The sequence below is a fragment of the Larimichthys crocea genome, chromosome XVII, assembly GCF_000972845.2.
Source record: "Larimichthys crocea isolate SSNF chromosome XVII, L_crocea_2.0, whole genome shotgun sequence".
In the NCBI taxonomy this organism is placed as follows: Eukaryota; Metazoa; Chordata; class Actinopteri; family Sciaenidae; genus Larimichthys; species Larimichthys crocea.
The window spans coordinates 16,954,409-16,973,789 of NC_040027.1; the positions used below are offsets into that span (position 1 = coordinate 16,954,409).

At 41.7% G+C, this 19,381-nt stretch overlaps 2 protein-coding genes across 12 annotated transcripts in view; one reads left to right on the top strand and one right to left on the bottom strand.

The window, feature by feature from the left end:
• Positions 1-4,590, top strand: part of unc13a (unc-13 homolog A (C. elegans)) — a 51,613-nt gene extending 47,023 nt beyond the window's left edge. For 10 of the 11 annotated variants that reach the window (XM_027289901.1, XM_019269637.2, XM_019269638.2 and 7 more), the window contains 3 exons: positions 1,799-1,891; positions 2,826-2,985; positions 3,064-4,590. In XM_027289901.1, coding sequence (XP_027145702.1) covers positions 1,799-1,891; positions 2,826-2,985; positions 3,064-3,352 — 542 coding nt within the window. In that variant the 3' untranslated portion in view covers positions 3,353-4,590. The remainder of the gene's footprint in view (positions 1-1,798; positions 1,892-2,825; positions 2,986-3,063) is intronic. The other variant, XM_019269641.2, reaches the window with a different exon arrangement.
• Positions 4,591-4,634: 44 nt separating this feature from the next.
• LOC104921041 (unconventional myosin-Vb) lies at positions 4,635-18,919 on the bottom strand. Its single transcript, XM_027290243.1, has 35 exons — positions 18,857-18,919; positions 18,663-18,773; positions 18,365-18,533; positions 17,656-17,800; positions 17,351-17,507; positions 17,119-17,262; positions 16,918-16,999; positions 16,701-16,808; positions 16,400-16,512; positions 16,023-16,291; positions 15,835-15,916; positions 15,286-15,426; positions 15,050-15,181; positions 14,841-14,924; positions 14,637-14,753; positions 14,442-14,539; positions 14,255-14,341; positions 13,554-13,874; positions 12,784-12,940; positions 12,418-12,657; positions 12,125-12,334; positions 11,922-12,015; positions 11,683-11,831; positions 11,402-11,605; positions 11,141-11,241; positions 10,916-11,030; positions 10,575-10,680; positions 10,109-10,222; positions 9,339-9,490; positions 8,958-9,047; positions 8,696-8,828; positions 8,307-8,604; positions 7,350-7,524; positions 7,171-7,251; positions 4,635-7,091 (listed from the first exon to the last, which is right to left on the bottom strand). The coding sequence occupies exons 1-35, from the start codon at positions 18,917-18,919 to the stop codon at positions 6,930-6,932; spliced, it is 5,004 nt and encodes a 1,667-aa protein (XP_027146044.1). The 3' UTR covers positions 4,635-6,929.
• Between the last annotated feature and the right edge of the window lie 462 nt (positions 18,920-19,381).

Genomic DNA, 19,381 nt, shown 5'->3' on the forward strand with positions numbered 1-19,381 from the left:
GCCATCACTGTCTTCGATATCCCTAAAATAGTCTTACAGCAACAAGTGTGGAGGCTAGAATGCCAAGTCCTGAACTTCAGATCCAGAGTTTTTGGGTGTGGGTTGAAAAAACTTAAATCTATATTTGGGATTAAAATGCAAAGCAACCTCTGGCATTAAAGTCTGTGCAAAGGCAAGATTTCTTTCAAAACATATTAATTGTGTTGGAAATGAGTTGCTAAATGGTGGCTCGGTGACACACTGAGGCCACCCTGAGCATACCCCTGCACCCCTAGCAGAGAGATAGAGATGAATTAATCTCGCTCAGAGTGTTTCAGAGTTAATCATGTCATTTTCTGAACTCATCTGACGTTTTAGTCACTTCAAAATTTCAGCTTGACTGCTCCCACGAGTGGCATGGCTTCAGCACATTCAATGGACACGCCCCCACAGTCCTGGAGCTTATAATACTGCTCATTTTTACCTGATTTTGACACCTAATTTCATAAACTTGCTGATGTTTTTAATCATTCAAATTTGGCTGGGTGGTTAATGACACTTTCTTCTTTGGTCTGACAAACTCAGAACACATATTTATTCTTACTTTACACAGACTTTAAACATTTGTAATCCTAGTTATGTTAGTTAGAATATAGTAAAATGATATATATTGTATAATTTGAGCCTTGTCAAGTTAATTGTACATATAGAGCTAAAAAATCATCAATTTGCCTCAAAGGGTTTTAAAACCTCTACAACTCAGCATACATCTTGCTATCTATAGATTTTACATCAGAGAAGAAAAGGAAGAAATCTCTGGAAAAGCATCAGAGGAGAGGTCTCACTTCCAGGACGTACATGTGAGACATGTGATAGTTAGAAATAGCAATAGTAAAACATGAAAAATATGGATCTGGAACGCTGAGTCTCCAGACATGCTTCATTTAGATATTGCTATCCTTCACCGACAGATCTGAGAGGCTGAAGTGCTTCTCTGTCTCTCCCTGTTAGCGCCTTCTCCTTTCGTGTCCCTCCTCTTACCATGCTTGGGTACAAGTGTTTACCAAGGAATGGGTGTGTCCACCTGTCCATCCATCTGAGCATGTCCTGACCTGATCTGTGTCGGGGGAGCCACACTGTCAGTTGACCTTCTCCAGCTTCTCTCCTCTCTTCTTCTCTGCCTCTTACTAACCACCCTGCATCCTAACAGACACCTTGCATCTATGAGTGGGCACAAATTACTGTCCTCACTTGATCCAAATTATTACCTCTCTCTCTCTTCGCTGAATCTGAACAACGGCTATTCAGTCTGTGTCTAATGATGATGCTGAATGCCTTACTGAAGGAATTTATACAGTTATTTTAAGTCAAACGTATCCTGTAGGTGATGAGATGTTTCTATCCGAGGCTTCATGAGTTCTTTGGTAAATGTATTATACTCTAGGCACACTGCATTACAGTGGATGATAGTACTACATACATATTAAAGGCCCACTCATAGCGGCTGTGTCTGATTCCAGGCCACAACATATGCACAAGCAGATCACTATGCCTTATTTTAAGTCCTCCTGTTACTCAAAGATTAGTTCGGTATTAAGAAATGTTTGCCTTGTGATATCCAAAGGGTTACAGCCAAATCCACTTCAATGTTCATTTTATAAAATTGAACTGGAGTTGTTCTGTTACTGTTCAAAACGAGCAGGAGAATTTGGAATAGCAGGGCACAATGGTTTGTGTCAGTGTTTGGTCTGTGATACGACTCCACGATTCCAAATCTAAAGGCATTAATTAGCCCCTCGTTCTCTGTCCGTCCTGTCAGGCTCCGGGGTGGACGATGCCGTGGGAGAGGTGTCCATCCATGTGGAGATTTTCACTCACCCCAACACTGGAGAGCATAAGGTCACAGTGAAAGGTAAAGGAAAAGGTTTTGTTCCTCTATGTATTTATTCTCACCACTGGAGACTGACCCACGGCTCAGAGTATGATGCTGGAAATAGTATTTTGACAAAGCAATCCCAGCTTTTTAAAGAGCTTTTAACCATATCACGTGGTCTTATTGGGTTACTCTGTTGTCATGGAGATAGTCATAAAAGTCTGATGGATGAAATCATAACAGCTACTGAGCTTGCATGTAAACAGATTAATCTCTATGACAGCTCATCATTGGGTGTCAACCGATCAATGTGTTTGAAATAGGACAACATCCTGTGACTTTAACCAGTAATTTACGCCTATTGTACTTTGCCAGACCTGCAGTGCCCCTTTGAAAAACTCACATTTTAGTGTTTCACAACGTTGAATCAAAGTAGATTTAATGTGACACTTTTTGAACGCTTTAAGAAAAAGGTTTTATACATGTCAACATAAATATTCACCCCCTTTAATAATCAATCACACTGAAGCAATCCTTTAAAAAGCCACTTTATTAGTTCAAGGGGGATCACATGTCAGAAGTCAAGGGGTTTATTAGTATCGGATGGGATGGGGGGGAAAAAAACATATCAACAAATCAATTCATGCTTTTAAAAATGAATAAATAAATGTCATTTTTCCAGTGTCAAAGGCACAAACTATACATTTGGTAAGTTATATGGATATATAATGTAGGCATGAAAGCCGATGCCTGACTGCTTTTCAGCTGCCAAAGAAAAATATGACTTTTTGATGAAATAAAATTCTCTTCTTTCTGTACATGGAGCTGAATATGAGGCCTGAGGGAGAGCCAGTATTTTCTTGTTCTGAAGCTCACACATTTCTTCATGACACATGAATCTCTCCCTCACCCTCACCCACACCTCCCAACTGACTTTAATACCATTTCTTCTCTCTCCATCTTTGTGACTCAGTGGTGGCTGCCAATGACCTGAGGTGGCAGACGCAGGGAATATTCCGGCCATTTGTTGAGGTCTACATCATCGGCCCTCACCTCAGCGACAAGAAGAGGAAGTACGCCACCAAGTCGAAGAACAACAGCTGGGCTCCCAAATACAATGAAACCTTCACTTTGTGAGTAATTATCCTGATAATGATTGGTTCCACTACAAAGTGTGAACAGATTGTTGGTGACTCTCCTCTCTACTGCAGCACCCTGAGTAACGAGGTTGGCCCTGAGTGCTACGAGCTGCAAGTGTGTGTGAAGGACTACTGCTTCGCGCGAGAGGACCGCACCGTGGGCATGGCGGTCCTGCAGCTGAAGGACATGGCCTCCAAAGGAAGTGTTGCATGCTGGCTGCCACTGGGTAAACGCATCCATATGGACGAGACGGGCCTCACCGTGCTCCGTATCCTCTCCCAACGCAACAACGACGACGTGGCCAAGGAGTTCGTCAAGCTCAAGTCTGACCAGCGCTCTGCAGAGGAGGGCCGCAGTTAAAAAAGACACGACAGAATTTAAAACCTCCCTGTCTGAAGCTCAATCAGATGTTGCCACTTACTGCCCTGGAGCTCTCCCAGAGCCACTGCTAGCCACTGCCCTGATGATCCAATGTTGTAAAAGCACAGATAAGACAACAGGCACCACACATTCAGTGCTGTAAATAAATTCATTTCAGTGGAGAGGACACAGTGCTAAACAAATCATACACAAAAAAAGCACCAATGTCCTTATCATTGCAGATATTATCAGCCATCCTTTTGATGAACAATACATAGAGTTTTAATCATAGAGCATATATCTACGGAGAGTCACGCCATACAGACAAACACAAACACACACACACACCTCGTTTGACTGGTTAGGGTGAGAAATATTTTGTAGCCTTTATTTATATTTTGGCTTTCTTTCTCACTTCTCTCTGCCTTTTTACTTTACCCCCCTTTCTACTTTGCAGTTCCTCTTGTCCCTTCCTTTCCCTGGCCTGCATCCGCTCAGAGAAGGGGACCGCAAGTGCCAACAAATAATCGCTGAAATATGCCAAGACCAGCCCTAAGCACAATAGGACCAACTGTCCAACTGACCCATTAACAGCAACAAAACCGGCTGCAAGGCCTCAAACATTCCAGATATTGAGTGGGGGAACACATACTGGGAACAAAGCACTATTTAGTTTTATTTACTGCTTTCTTCCAAATTATATTTATATTTAAATATATATCATAATATATGAAGGACATATGTAAAGTTATATCCAGGATTATTCGAGGGACGTGTGGTAATTGAAAGATTGTCCTTGTCTGTCTTTATGTCCGTCTAACCTGTAACAGAGCACACTGCCTGACACCCTCAATGCCTTCTGTCTTGTTGACCCTCGTACAGCATGTCTGTGTCCTGTATATAGCGAGTGCATAGAGATCAATCTGATGAAAAGACGTGTGAGAACGACGGCGTCTGAGTGTGGATGTAGAATTTTGTGCGAGTGTGTTTGTAAGATGTTCTAATGTTGACCTCATGTAGCCGCCCCGTGTTGCCTGTTACCTGCAAATGTAAAATCACAGGAAGCCATCACAAGCAAAGAACATCACACAGGGAGGGGTGGATTAGATTTTCTAAGTGTCTCTTACTTTGGGAAGGATGCGTCTTATAACTTAGGATGGTTATTTCCATCTTTTTTGTGTTACTGTAAACATTCCACAGATAGACGCCCCTATACTGGGTGTGTGTTAGAGGTGCACGATAGAAGAAGAAAAACTACCAGCTCCTTTTCTTCACAAAAGACAACTCGTCAAATCAAAACCTGCATGTAAGAAGATGATAAACAACAACCCTGAGATCCTATTTTTCAAAAGCAACAACCTCTGACATAAACCAAGCAGGGTGCACCCCAGGGGAGCACAAATCACTAATGATGTACTGCCAATAATCCCTTGGTTTATGAACAAGATGATCCCGACTGATGCAGCTGCAGAAACTGTAACCCTGATCACTAATACTCGATAAGTGAGACTGGTGTTAAAGGGTTGCAGATCCAGACTTCACCAGGTCCAGCGCTGACATTTAAACAAGGGACTACAGTTTAGTAGAGATGTAGTGTGAAGTTTTAGACGCACAGAGGTCTTCAGTGCACCTGTGATAACAGGTTTATGCTCCGATCTTCTCTTTATGGAATGGCAGGAATCAACACTTCAGTTAAATTATTTCCTTAATCAAAAGTAACTTTCCCTTAATTAAACGTCTATATTCATGAATGCCTTTTTTTATTGATCGATCGGTTTATCCATCTATAAAGGATATGGTATGTTTGTTGTGCGCAAAAAAGCATCCAGTCGACGAAATGATGACTCGAAAAAACAAGTTTATTAATGACAGGGTGTTTTTTCCTCTACCCCCAAAGCACTTGATCATAAATGAATACTTTAATAGACCCCCTCCTCTTTTGAACAAGGTGTAAGAACTGAACTCTATGCATCTAATCTATAAAAATCTATGTGGATGAGTCATTTTTTTTGAAGCAGTCATATAATGTTTACATTGTGGATTATTATTCTTATTATATCAGCACAAGTGTTTGACTGATATGTTGTAAATGCTGTCTCTATTGTAATGGGCCAAATATCACAGCTGTAGTAGAGCTGATTAGAGACTGAAATTTTGTTTGTGCAGCTTCTCAGCGCAGAGGAAAATAATCGGGAACAGAGAGATTAATTGTTGTTGATTGGCACTGTAAATAGCTCGGATGTAACAAACACATGTCAGACTATGTGAAGTGAAGTTTGCTGCTCTTTTGTAGACTTGAATTTTGCTCTGGGTGACTGGGCGGTTGGGAATTATTATATATATATATGTGTGTGTGTGGGTGCCCAATCTGGATATGTAGCTATTACTGAAAGATACAGAAAGGCCGTGTCCACACTGGAGATGAATGACAAGCACTTTGCACAAATGTGATTATTTAATCGGTTCGATTAAGAGCCGAATAAATACACAGCTAGCTTCTGATTTTTATACTGGCATTATATGCCTTCATATAGACTATACAAAGAAAAACTACCTATCTAAGTAAACTAAATCTAAACATGTTGTGTCACTCTCTGGTGTGTACAAAGTCTTTCATTCAAGGGGACATCTGCAGTCTTTTAATAACTTTAAATAACTGTCACATAGCTGGAAATGCCACGAAAAAATATCTTTATTTATTGCTGTTGACAATGATACTTTAGTCGAGAGGATTCCTCCTTCTCCTCCTCCTCCTCTTTCAGAGTTTGCGTGTTGGGGTATTGGACTGGCATGTGGCACAGGAATGCACACAGAAGTTAAGGGCAAGGATAAATGTTAGAAGCACAATGAAAAGCACACAGAGACAGACAGACATGCATGATCTGTTCTGTCTAGATGACCAGGCCACACAGACAGACACCTGACACAGTGACGCCGGTCCGGTACTTCCAGAAATTGGTGCATGATAGGAACAATAAAACAAAAAGAAAAAAATGTATTGTGCCAGCACGCATAATTATTTGATGTTCGATGCCAATTGTTGTCTCCTTTATTTTGATATTTTCATTATTGTTTTCTATTTTTCAAATGTTTGTGAATATATAAATATGTATTACTGATGATGTGTAGTGGTACAAAGTACTCGCATGAGAATTTTTTTATACACGAGATGTTTCTAATTTTTTGGGTTTTTTTTATTCTGGTTGTTCTTATTGGGGGTCGAGGTTACTGGGACTGCAGTCTCATTGTGTTTCTGCTTCCAATAAAATATGAAAAAAAAGAAGCTTCATCTCGTTTCTTGTTTGTCATACTGAGATCTTTTGACACCTACTTTTAACTTTATCCAAATCTTTCCTACCTTTTTTTAGAAGAGACTTTATATTCCTGCTCTCCATTGGCATTCATACCGTTTTAAACTCAATCCACTAATAATTAACAGATTAAAAATCAAAAAATTAAGTAGTGTAATAATCTGAGAGAGGAGTTAAATACCTCCTGGAAGTTATTTAAATTTCAAAGGACTAAATTCAGCAGGTAAGGAGTTAAAGTCGTATATTTGCTCTGAAGAGACCTTTTTTTAGACTCTGCGTAGAAAGGAGATCTTGAGGGAGTCTGGGATGACTAACTGCTCTGCACAGAGGACAGGGGGAGGCATGTAGGGAAATGTGACAGGAAACACTCGTCTCACATCCATTAGGAGCTGTGGAGGCTGACCGTCCGAATGGCCTTTGAGAAGCCCCTAGAAGAGAAGAAGACCACCCATGAGAGAGACATTTTAAACAGCTAAACACATAAAACCCAGCACCTGTAGACAATACCTGGACACTACGGATGAAATTCAGTGTGACTCTTTCATCAAGGTCACTGTGGGGAGTGTAGAGGGTCAGGATCTTCACAATCTGTTAAACAAACAGACACCAGCAGGCAGTTAAATACACTTTAACTGCACAACATCCTCCTCTCCCTTCAGGCCAGATGGAGATAGCTAGAGACCCACCTGCTGGCTCGACAGGGCAGTGCAGGTCTGAACAAGGGCCTGTGCATCTGCCTCAGTCTTTTTCCCAGCCTGCAGCAGCTGAACTGCCTGGATCAGGGGCTCTAGTGTGGCCACAGCGCCACCTGCCTGCAAACCTCGGCTCCGCAGCCACTCCTCCAGCAGACTCACATTATACCTGAGTGACAAGCAACAGACAGGCTGGATAATAAGTAATCTAATATGTTTACACACACCATAATATGAACACAGGTACACTGTAATGCAATAAAATAATCAATGTTCATACTGTTTCAGGGTGGTATCGTATTACTATGGTAATTTTTTAGGCTGTAGTTTGTGGTGTGATATTGTATAATGCAGTTGTGCATCTTATGTCTTCCCTTAATATGAAATAAGTAGAGCTGAAACAATTAGTTTATTATACAACTGATTAATGGCAATTGCTTTTGAATTACATTCAATTAAAATGATGTAGAAATCTAGTAAAATAAATAAAATTTAATAAAATCGAAAATGCTGAATTAAAATAAATTCATTCGATTTAAACAAATAATTTATTTTTAAATGTTTCTGTCATTTATTAATTAAATATGTTAAATATTAGCTGATTTCAGCTTTTTGTGAGCATTTACTGTTTTCCTTTGTCATATATCACAGAAAACTGACACAGACTGTGTATTTGCAGCGGATGCTTGTAATGTAATGCTGCCTGTGTCTTCAAGACCCCCTAGAAAATTAGGTAAAAATCTATTAAAATAAATCAAATTTAATGAAATCGAAATCGAATAAAAAAAAAATACTTTAAACTTTATCTAAGAATTAAATTTAATTCCAATAATTTAATTGAATTGCTGTGATGTGTTTTATTTTGTATCTGTGTTTATATGAAAATTAGATGCTACATCTTAAAGGGATCTCCTATAGATGATTTCTACATGTATCTGTGTATATTTCTACCGTATCTGCATGCCACGACTCCAGCAGCACATGTCCTTCCTCAGCAGCAGGCTGTTGAAAGCAGAGGCACACATAAGGTAGGTGAGCTGATGGAAGGCCTGCTCCATCTGTGCTGGAGGCAGAGCCTGACGGGACAAAGCTGTGTGAAGGGCTCCCAGCTCCCTCAGCACCGACGCCATGGTGGGAGCATCGCCTCCTAAGGCCCTGGGGTCTGATCCTGCTCGCTTTCTGGACGTTACCAACTTTACCGCAGCGGCAGACAGACCTGGGATGGTCTCGCTCTCTAACAGAGCAGGGACTGAGAGAGAAAGAGAGCACAAGGTGAGAGGAGAGGAGCGGTGGAGTGGAGAGTATTAACAGCATCAGCATTGTCTTCTTCGTAGGCGTACCTATGATGTTTTGTAGACGTTTTTCAGTGATGGAGAGGAGCTGCTGATAGGCCTGGATACAGAGGTCACTCAGGGTGCGGATCAAGTCGCTCACATCAGTGGTCAGTGGAACCAGTTCGTCTGAGTTAAGGGTCTGAAAAGCAATCAGTGCAGTCATATATTCATATAGTACAAGCTTATTACAAAAATCTTGACACTGTGCAAGAAAAATCTTTAAGGTGATTTGTTTTACATCCTGAACAAATAATAATGTTCATCCTACCTGTTTTGGGGAGTGCTGGGTCAACAGGTCATGCAACAGACAGGCATTTTTCAGCCACATAGCCGTCATATCTACATCAGTACTATGTTTCTGCAGGACAGAGAAGATGAAAACGCTGTTAAGCAACACTATTTAATCAAATGAACATTCCTCTGTGCTGTTATTTATATTTGCCTGTGAAAGAGGTATACAGGCTTTGTTTACTGTGTCCTTAGGGGACAGTTTGTTGGAGTTGGACACACACATAGGACAAATCACATCAAAGAGTGTTTCAAAGTCAGCTGTCGATGCTTCTCTGTGAGTGACAACCTACCCGACATGAGGTGATCTGCCCTTACGTATAAAACCTCAACCATATGGTGCGCTCAGAACTCAGGTTACCTTCAGAGCTGCCTTCATAGCCGTGACAGCAGCGCTACAGAGTGAGCGCGCGTGAGTTTGGTCTCCGCTGCAGTCGGCTTGACGGACACACAGGAAGACCACGCTGGCAGGCAGACCAGGAGGCAGAGACAGGGCGCTGTCAACACGGATGTCTGGACCACAGACAGAGAGAGCAGCAATGGCAGAGAGAACATGTCCGGGTCATATTTGTCAGCCACTGATGAGTTATTTATTTTAAGGTTTGTTCTTGTTAGTCACACCATGCTCAGAGGCAACAAAACAAAACTGCAGCCTCATCATCCCCTTATAACTGTCATAGAAGACCATCGTGTCTTTACAGTGAACACAATAGGTTTAAGGAGTCCAACATATCCGCACAATCATACCATTTTTTTTAAATGCACAAAAACAAACTGGGTCAGTTAAATATTCAATCACTAGATAATCAAAAAAAATAATAGATTAATTGTTTTTTCAAGGTACAAATATCAACAATTTCAAGTTCCAGCCTTTGAGTTGTGAGTATGTGCATGTTTCCTTATCAATGTTTTAGTACACACGTATTTTGGCTTGTTTTTATATAATATACATATAATATATAAGTATGTAAGATTCTACTTTGACACTGATACAAGTTACTTTGTGTGTTTTCTATCTAAAAGTTTAAATGCTTCCACACACTAAAATTTGAATATAGTGTTTGTTAATGTTGCTCTAAAGTGGTAAAAACTTAAAAACTATACATACAACACAGCTGACAGTTATCTCACCTGTGATGAGGTTCTTGATAAGTCTGGTTTCATCTCTCTTCCTACACTCTAGTAAACCAGTGACTGTCGCTGGCTTTGGTGGGGATGGACAGGAGGTCACCTCTGATGGAAGAACTGGAAAGAGAAAACATCACAACACAAACAACTGAAACAGAAACAAAAAAAAACTAGAGATGTAAGAATAGATATAAAAACTAGAAGGTTTATACTCCGTGTGTTGAAGCTCTCAAATGAACTTAAGTTCATTAACATTACCTTTAATCTAATGACATTTCTCTGATGATAAGTGTTCTCGATTACATTGTAATGTCATTATTTTTAGGAGCCATATAACTTAATGATTCAAAGCTGGAGCTGGAATTTTCAATGATGAAAAAACAGCTTAGTTCGGAAAGTAAAGTTGAAATTCAAATGACCAAAATAATGAGTTATAAGATCCTTCATAGGCGACATGAGGAGAGCTTACCTTGTGTCAGGAGTCGTCTGAGTGAGACGGTGTTTTTAAGCTCCTTCAGCTCTCTCCTCAATCTGACACACTCTTGCTCTCTGGCCTGCAGTAGTTCCTGCAGTTCCTTCACACACAAACACACTTACATTTTGAATTTCTAGCATACAGCCAAATAACTATAGTAGAAATGGTAGAAAAATTGAGATTTTTTGCAAAGATGGGAGCATATAAAGAAAAGGTGCAACATCAAAACATGTCATAATGTTGTACTACTCAGCTTCCCTCTCTTTCCACCTTATACACAATTTTTCAACAGTATCCTTCATGTATCAGAGATAGCTGCATCAATAAGTGGATACCTGTTGCTGTACAGCAGAGGAAGATCCAGAGATCGCCTGACTAAGCTGCAACCTCAGAGCCTCCAGCTCCTCCTCCCGCTGGCTGTGCTGACCACGCAGCTGGCTCTCTAGAAATCTGACACAGACAGACAGAGAGATTTGTCCACCAAATATGAATCACAGCATAACATTTAAAAGGAAGACAAGTAGATACACTAATAGGAATGAATGGAGTAACAGACTGACTTGTTGGCCACTCGTACGGCATCGTAAGCATGAGCCAGGTCCTCTCCTTTCATCTTCACTGCCGGGTCTCTGGCTACGTCCATCTTTTCCATCAACTGGTCCTGTCAGTGCAAACATGAACACACCGTAACATTTTATTGTCATGACCTCATGTTGATGACTGTCATGATAATTAGAGGGGAATAACTACTACAAACATGGGTGGGTGATTTCTGACATTCCTCTTTGAATTTAGTTTTTCCTTCTCCTACATTTTCTCACCATCGGTGTTTCAGAGGTCCACACTGAGATTCTCCTCTCGCAGGTGGGTGACGTCACACTGATCCTGCGGACCTCCTCTGGAGAAGGGAAGGCAGGTGGGAAGGGTGGCATTGAAGTGGGGGAGAGAGGCTCAAAGCTCAGACTCTGGGTGGAGTCCGTCCTTCTGTGGCCTTTGGTAGTGCGCTGTTGAGGGCCTGTCCTGACCTGTTCAGGAAAAGTTTTAAATGGTAATTTTCTCGAAGTGTTTAAGCGTGTCTGTGTCTGTGTCTGTGGTTATGAACCTCATTGAGCAGACTCATCTCCCTGAGGTTGTCGTATCTCTGCTCCAGTCTGGTGAACTCTCTCAGGAGACCCTGATACTTTCTTCTCTCCTCATCCAGCTCTGCCCTCAGAGCTGCACTCGCCTGAGACACAGCCTGTTGCACTGACTCTGCACACAACACAAAGAAAAATAAAAAGACAGAGAGACATAGAAGACTAATGGTTTACCTGTGAGGTAAGGCATATAGTGTGATTTTACCTTCTTGTGCTTTTTCTTGTTCAAGCAAGCGAGCAGAGAGATCCTCTTTCTCTTTGCAGAAACTCTCATTTTCTTTCTGCAGGGTTTGCAACTCCTGGAAAAAAAGAGTGACAATGTTCATTATGAACAAACTGGTATTCGTCACTCCTAATAATAAGCACAGTTTGAAATGTGTCAAGTTATTCTTGGGTTGGTAGACCTACTTGTGTGAGTTGAAGGATCTCCTGAGCAGCCTTCTCCTGAGCTCTCCTTCTTTCCTCCATCTCCTTCTCGCTTATGACAGGGCTGATCTGAGGCTTCTCCTGTTTCTGACTCTCTAGTTTCTGTATCATCGCCCTCAAAGCCTCCAGCTCGGTGCTGGTGGCCTCTCGCTCTGCAAGCAGGGTCTCTTTCAGAGCTGCACCCTCCCTGGCCTGGACAAATTCAAGCACAGCTTTATCATGACAATCTAGAATAAAATGTCCTCTTGACACATGATCAAACTCCCTTTACCCACCTCCTGGTCTGCTCTCAGCTGCAGCTGCATCAGTTTGACTTCCATGCCCTTGTTGAGCTCTCTGTACCTCTCCACTGAGCGTGCCTCTGTCTTTAGTTTCAGCAGCTCTCTCCTGGCAGCCCTGCGCCGCACACAGCACTGCATGAACACCACCGCTGCACGTACTCGCCTATATGCCTGCCTTGCCAACCACCCACGCACCCTTGCCTGAAGCCAGACGGCAGCCCGCTCTGCCACCAACTGAGGAAGAAGAAAAGAGTTTCATCAATTATGTCTACATAACTTAACTTTCACAGCTGACTTCAGCTACAAATCAAAATGGGCAGTTTAAGGTTGTTGTTTTTTTGTCTGTAATTAAATGCTGACCTGTCTGTATCTGCGGCGCTCCAGTGTGCCCCTGGTGAAGGCCTGGATGGTGATAGTGGCCTGTCGGATCATGAGGAACAGCTGTCTGATCGCCAGCATGCGATAGGTCTTCTGGATGATTAAGGCAGCCTTGGTGTAGCGCAGGATCAGAGCCCGTCTGCAACCAAGATGATTATGATTATTGAGTGTGCCTGAAAGCGCACACTATATGTTATCCACCGAAGGAAGGAAGGAAAGAAGGAAAAAACGACGAAAGGAAGGAAGGAACGAAGGAAGGAACGAAGGAAGGAAGGAAAAAAATGAAGGAAGGAAGGAAGGAAGGAAGGAAGGAAAAAAATGATGGAAGGAAGGAAGGAAGGAAGGAAAAAAATGACGAAAGGAAGGAAGGAAGGAAGGAAAAAAATGACGAAAGGAAGGAAGGAAGGAAGGAAGGAAGGAAGGAAGAAAGGAAAAAAACAACGCTTGTTGTAGTAATACTGAATTTACTGAGCACTGTCAGTACTAATGCATGGGGGCGACGGGGCCAGAGTCTGGCACACTCAAAATTTCTTTAGAAATTTTCTAGTTGAAATTATTGTGCAGTGTAAAATATATTTACCTAGTAGCAAACATTAACCTGGCTTCATGAGCTCTACTGAATACATCATTAGTACGTTTACATTTTCTATTAATGAAAGCATCATAACTTAGATAAGCATGAGTCTCCTTTCTGGAAACAAAATGGCTTTCTCTCTCACATACAGGCACACAAATATATTTTCTATCCTCACCGTCTGGCCAGAGCTCCTCTCCAGTATCTCTGGATGGTGACAGTTGCCCAGCAGGTCCTGGTGTATGCAATCCGTGCCAGCCATCCTCTGACCCGGCTCTGGATGATCACAGCAGCAACACGCAGCTTCTCCGCTCTCAGCCTCTCCAGAAAAGCCACCTGTCCTGCCCGGAAAAATACTTTGGTCTTTCCAAAGCAGTACTGGTCAGGGTCTGGGATGAGCTCAGGCAGGGTCTGTCTACATGAGGACTGGGCCTGTTCCTGGCTCTGAGGACCTCGAAGCAAAAGGCGGTACCTGCTGAAGAACTCCTCATATGTCCATCTGAAAACAAAAATGTTGAACAAAAATCTTAGAAAATTATATTATATTATATTATAATTACTTTATAGTTGAACTGTTTAAATAGTTTGTTATTTTTATTTTGCTCTATTCCTCTATTGCAATTGATTTTAGATCGTAGTAGCCACATATTTCATTGCTGAACATTTATACTACATTATTCTTTCACACTCTCGCACTGTTGTGTTACCCATCAGGGATTGTTTTGATCTCATGTGGGTGCTTTTAATGACACTTGGACATCTAAACTTGGAGAAAGCTGCCATCCATATCCTCTTGTATATCTTTATCTTCTTTGCATGTCTACATTGTCTGCATGAGAGCTTTGCACTCTGCAGAGAGTTAGATAAATGTCTCAGTACCTGGATGGATAACCTGCAGCACTGATACGAATTGTCTCCAGCACCCCACAGGCTCTTAACTGCTGGACTGTCCTCCTGGGGTCAAACCTAATAAATACAGCTGTAAGTTTGCTTGATGCACACAAGCAATGTTATAAAAAATACAAAATCAAATCATTTTGTGAAGAAAAGCCATACAAAGACGCACAAAAAAGGTTCTTTGAGGTCGTTGGGTTTAATGCAGCGGACGTAGTGAGGAGTGGTGCTGTTGAGAGTGTCCATGAGCATCTGTAAGGACTGACGGAACTGACAGGCACCAACACAAGAACAATGAATGTAAACCATAAAGTGTTAAAGACGAATTCTCTACTCAATCCACAAAACACAACGATCATCAACTCACCTGGAAGCCCACTGTCAGTTTGTGCTCTCTGGTGGCTCTTTTGCCTGAGCGAACACTTCCATTAGCCACAGAGGGAACATTTCCCTGCTGTTGGAACAACTCAGCCACCAGCTCAGACTGACACACAGATGGACACACACAGTTACACAAGTCAGGTCATCCCCTGGTCACATAGAAGTTATACAACCGTACGAAGTTTAATACCTGACTGGCTTTGAGAATGTTGATGAGCTCCTCAAAGACTGTATCTCGATTCTTGTCTAGAAATCCATCACATTCATATTGCACCTGATAAAAGGAGGAAAACTTTTAATATAAATATTCATACTGTGGTTGAAGTTTGTTATTATTGTGGCTTCTCAGTGGAAGACCAGAAACGGTTTCTATCAAGTGTTTTGGCCTTCATTACTCACTATGTCTGCAAAGTGCAGGACGATGAAGGCGCTGTTGGACATGCGAGGTTTCTGGAAGTGAGAGTGAGGCTTGCTGGTCAGGTGTTGGTCATACAGCTTGCGCACCCAGCTCTCATCTGAACCTTTGGGCATCTGACGATCACAGAGACTATCCGTAAGTTACAAACAAACAAAAGTTCCTGTGCAAACATATTTGAGTCTCACTTAGTGGGTGAGAGAAGGACAGCATGACTGACCCTGCACTCCTCATCTAAAAGATCAAAAAGGCCCAGTTGTCCCTCTATGAGATTGATGCACTGCTGATTGTCACTGAACTCAATCCTGCTCCAGGCCAGCTCTTCACGGATGTACTCCTCCTGCTCCAAGTGGAACACGTGCTGCAGGCAAACAGAGAACAAAAATATAACGCCTAAAAACAAGATGAGACAAACAGATTCAATTAATCTAAACAGAAGCTTCAAGGAGACAGACGAGCTGACCATGCAGAGAATAAAAACGGCTTGGAAAGATGAACACAGCGAGGCCAGCTTGGCTACAGAGAACACATCATCCCACTGGGAGGACAGTCTGTGCTTGTTTCCCTCTCAAAATAGAGGCCAAGACAGAGCAGCACTTCCTATTATGAGGACGACAAACCTGAATTCCCTAAAATCAGGAAAATGTGATGCGATTTTGAAAAACCTTCATCCTCTGAACAGAACACTGCACTGTATGAGAGCAAGAGTACGCCACACATGCATTAATATGGTAAAAAGGCTGATTCCTTTAACAGAAATAGGACTTACCCTGTTGAATTGCTGTTGCAGCTTTTCATTTGCATAATTTATACAGAACTGCTCAAAACTGTTCCGGTCAAAGGTCTCGAATCTGTTTCGAGATAGAAGACTTGTCAGATTAACTGTAACAGACACTCGTATAATTTTCTGGTGTGATTAAATAATCTAGAATGAAGCAACAAAAATGCATCACTCACCCATAGATGTCTAGGACCCCTATAAAGGATCTGGCCTGTCCTCTCTGAGTGCGCAGAGCTGAGTTGAGCCTCTGGACAGTCCATGTAAACAGCTGGCCATAGATATGTTTAGCCAATGCATCTCTGGCTTCTAGAGCCTGCTGACCAGACATGGGTTTAACCAGCATCTCTCCCCCTACAGTCAGTCTGCGTTGACACAGCCAGTGGGCCATCTGAGGTCCTTCCACACCTAACAGCTTGGAGAAGACAGCCAGAGACCTGTCGTCTGCCTGGAGAAAAACAACAAAGGACTAGACTAATAGAGGCAATAGGAGAGGAATGTTTATGGAAGAACATCCAGGAGGAGGAGACAAACAGAATAGACAAACATTTCTTACATCAATGTAACTTCTGTCAGAACTTCTCCCACTGGCTTGGATGTTCACATTTCCCAGGTGCAGAACAGCTGCCAGGATCCTGAAGAGCTCCATCTGTTGGTCAGGCTGCACCCCTGCAATTTTAACAAACATACCAACAATTTGGTTTAACCTTCATTAACAAGGACACAATTCAAAATCTGAGAGTCTGAACAATTGCAGTCCTCAAATGTCTGAGAATTTACATTTACAGTTTGTATATGTGTGTAAAGTCCCTGGATAAAATAAGCTAAATGACTACATGTAAATGTAGTTACTCTACCCAGAATGGTGAAAGCATTGCGAGTGCGCTCCAGATCTGCTAAATCATCAGTACCAGGAATCTGCATCTCTCCACCCTGGCTGGTGTAACGGAAACGCTCAGGTGCATCTGGAGGAAAAAGACAAATAGACACAATCAGACTACATGGACATTATAACATACAATGGCTTGTGGACAGAATGAATGGAAAAACAAGTGCAGACGTGGCAAGCCTCACCCAGTTTAAAGGATCTAATTTCAGGTAACTCTCTGGAGGCACACAGCTGGTAGAAGATATGATAGTTTCTCTCTGCTGATGCCTGACAGACACAGAAACATAAAGGGAAAATGGTCATGAACATTTGCAGGAGTAACATTTGACCTCTTGACAAATTAAAAATTCATATGTGTGAAAATGTTCTTTAGCTAAAGAGCTCACTTGGAAGACGACCCTTGACTTCTCCAGGAGGTACGTCCTCATGTTTGCAGCAATGATGTCACCTTTCCTGCCAAAGCCGATCTCGATGTACTTTCCAAAACGACTGCTGTTGTCATTTCGAGTGGTTTTAGCATTCCCAATCGACTGTAGACAAAAGTATGTGTTTGTATCTTTAAAAAAATGTGTTTGACAGGAAATTCCTAAGAAATAAATCTGTTCAATCATCCATCACCTCCATAATTGGGTTGGAGGCCAGAACCCTCTCCTCCACGCTGGTCTGCTGTGCTGCTCCTCCAACCACAGCAAAGTATCGCATGGTGAATTTGGCTGAGACCGTTTTCCCTGAGCCAGACTCTCCACTGATGATGATAGACTGGTTTTTCTCCTCCCTGTGCACACAAATGTGTGAAGTTATACTGTTGTTAAAGGTAAAAGATTATTGGAAAGGATTTTATATGATGTATGTTTTATTGTGTACAGTCTGAAAGGTCAGTCACTGGTTGTGATAAACATGACTTCTAACCTTTGACCTCTGACCTGGTCATGGTGCGGTAAGCTTCCTCAGCCACAGAAAAGATGTGAGGCTCCATGTCGGCCATGTCCTGACCGCTGTAAGCATCGATCACCTCCTCTCCATATATGGGGAGCTGGTCATAGGGATTGATGGCTACTAACACGATACCTGGACAAGAAAATAAAGGGACAATGTGGATATTGAGGGGACTTAGCTTTCATGAGAAAGATCTTAGAAATTAAATATCTTGTAATAGCTGTGTCATATTCGTCAGGGCGGGAAATGCACTTAAAAATATCGTTTTGTTTTAGAATAGTACATGTAGTAAATCTACAAAATCTACAAACTTTTCTTTAAAAAACTGTATAATTTTAGTCACTTATAATCAAAGTAATTATAAACACAGATATATTCCATTTTATTAAGGGTTTCATGGCAAAACTATAAAATTAAAAGACAAACTTTAAATGATTTTGTCAAAAAGGACAGCCTGAGAATAAAACACCCTAATGAATATGTAGTTATGTCTCATAGCAGTGGCTGTGAGGGAGTTGGCTCAACCTTTGACCTATGTAATATAGTAGTCAACATTATGAGCTACAATCATGCAGACAGAAGCACACAGGAGCTGCCTGCTGCTGGCACGGATCTCAAAAACTTCCTCACTCATGTTGTACCATTCTTAGTTGGACAATCATCCCCATTTTTTGCTTTTAACCATTCAGTGCTCACCACAGTATGTGTAGATGCTGCTGTAGTCCAGGAATCGAACCCGGAGGTTGTGCAAGACAGCAGGTTCATGGAGGAAACTGAGAGCTGTTAGATCATTTTCCCCCTCCAGGATGTCAGGGTTCCCGAGTGGTGGGAGATCAGAGGGGGACGCCACTGGATACTGAACCTCCTACCAATGTAGAAGGAAGTTAGGAGTTGTTGTTGTGATAGAGAGAGGACAGTGGAGTTTAGTATGATGCTTGAGCATTTACACTGATATTTTTTTATTATGATATAAGTGTACTGTGTAATGTCTAACCTTTCCATTAGAGAGCTGTAGCAGTAGATGTTTCTCTCTAGGACTGTAGTCCCGGAGGAGCTGGGCTGATACCCAAACTGCATCTGGGTCAGGAATCCACACACCTGCTCCCTGGCAAAGGAAAAGACTGTTTGTGAAACTGTAGAAATGTATTGGATTCATTTTGAATCGAGGAAAGATTTCCAAGATTTTACATCTTCTATCCTGGCACTGTTCCAGGACTTGTAACACTTCCTGGCCCCACCTAGACAAGACATTTGTCACCCATCAGCATAAAAGGCTCCTAAACAGTGTTAAAAATTAACACCGGTCATCCTTCTCTAAATTGCTTGCATGGATTAGCCATTATCTACTTTGAGCATGTGTAATGCGCTTATTAATCTGTCAATTCCCGTTTTAATCCACACTATTACGATTTTTAAAATTACTTTCCACCAAGGTTAACAAAATAAGCACCGCGGCAAATCTATCATTAACTGTAAAGGTCATAATCTGTGCGTTAAAACAGATTACATGAACTGGGAAAGGCTGACAAGCACATACCAGATGTTTTACAAACACAACAATGCTCACATCATTAGTGACATTGTTTTTAAATTGAAATCGTTATTCTCCTTTAAAGGACTCACAAACATCGGGCCCTGCAGCAGAAAATTATAAAGGGCACATCACTTTATAAAATACAAAAATAAGAAAAGTCTTACCTTACTGTATAACTC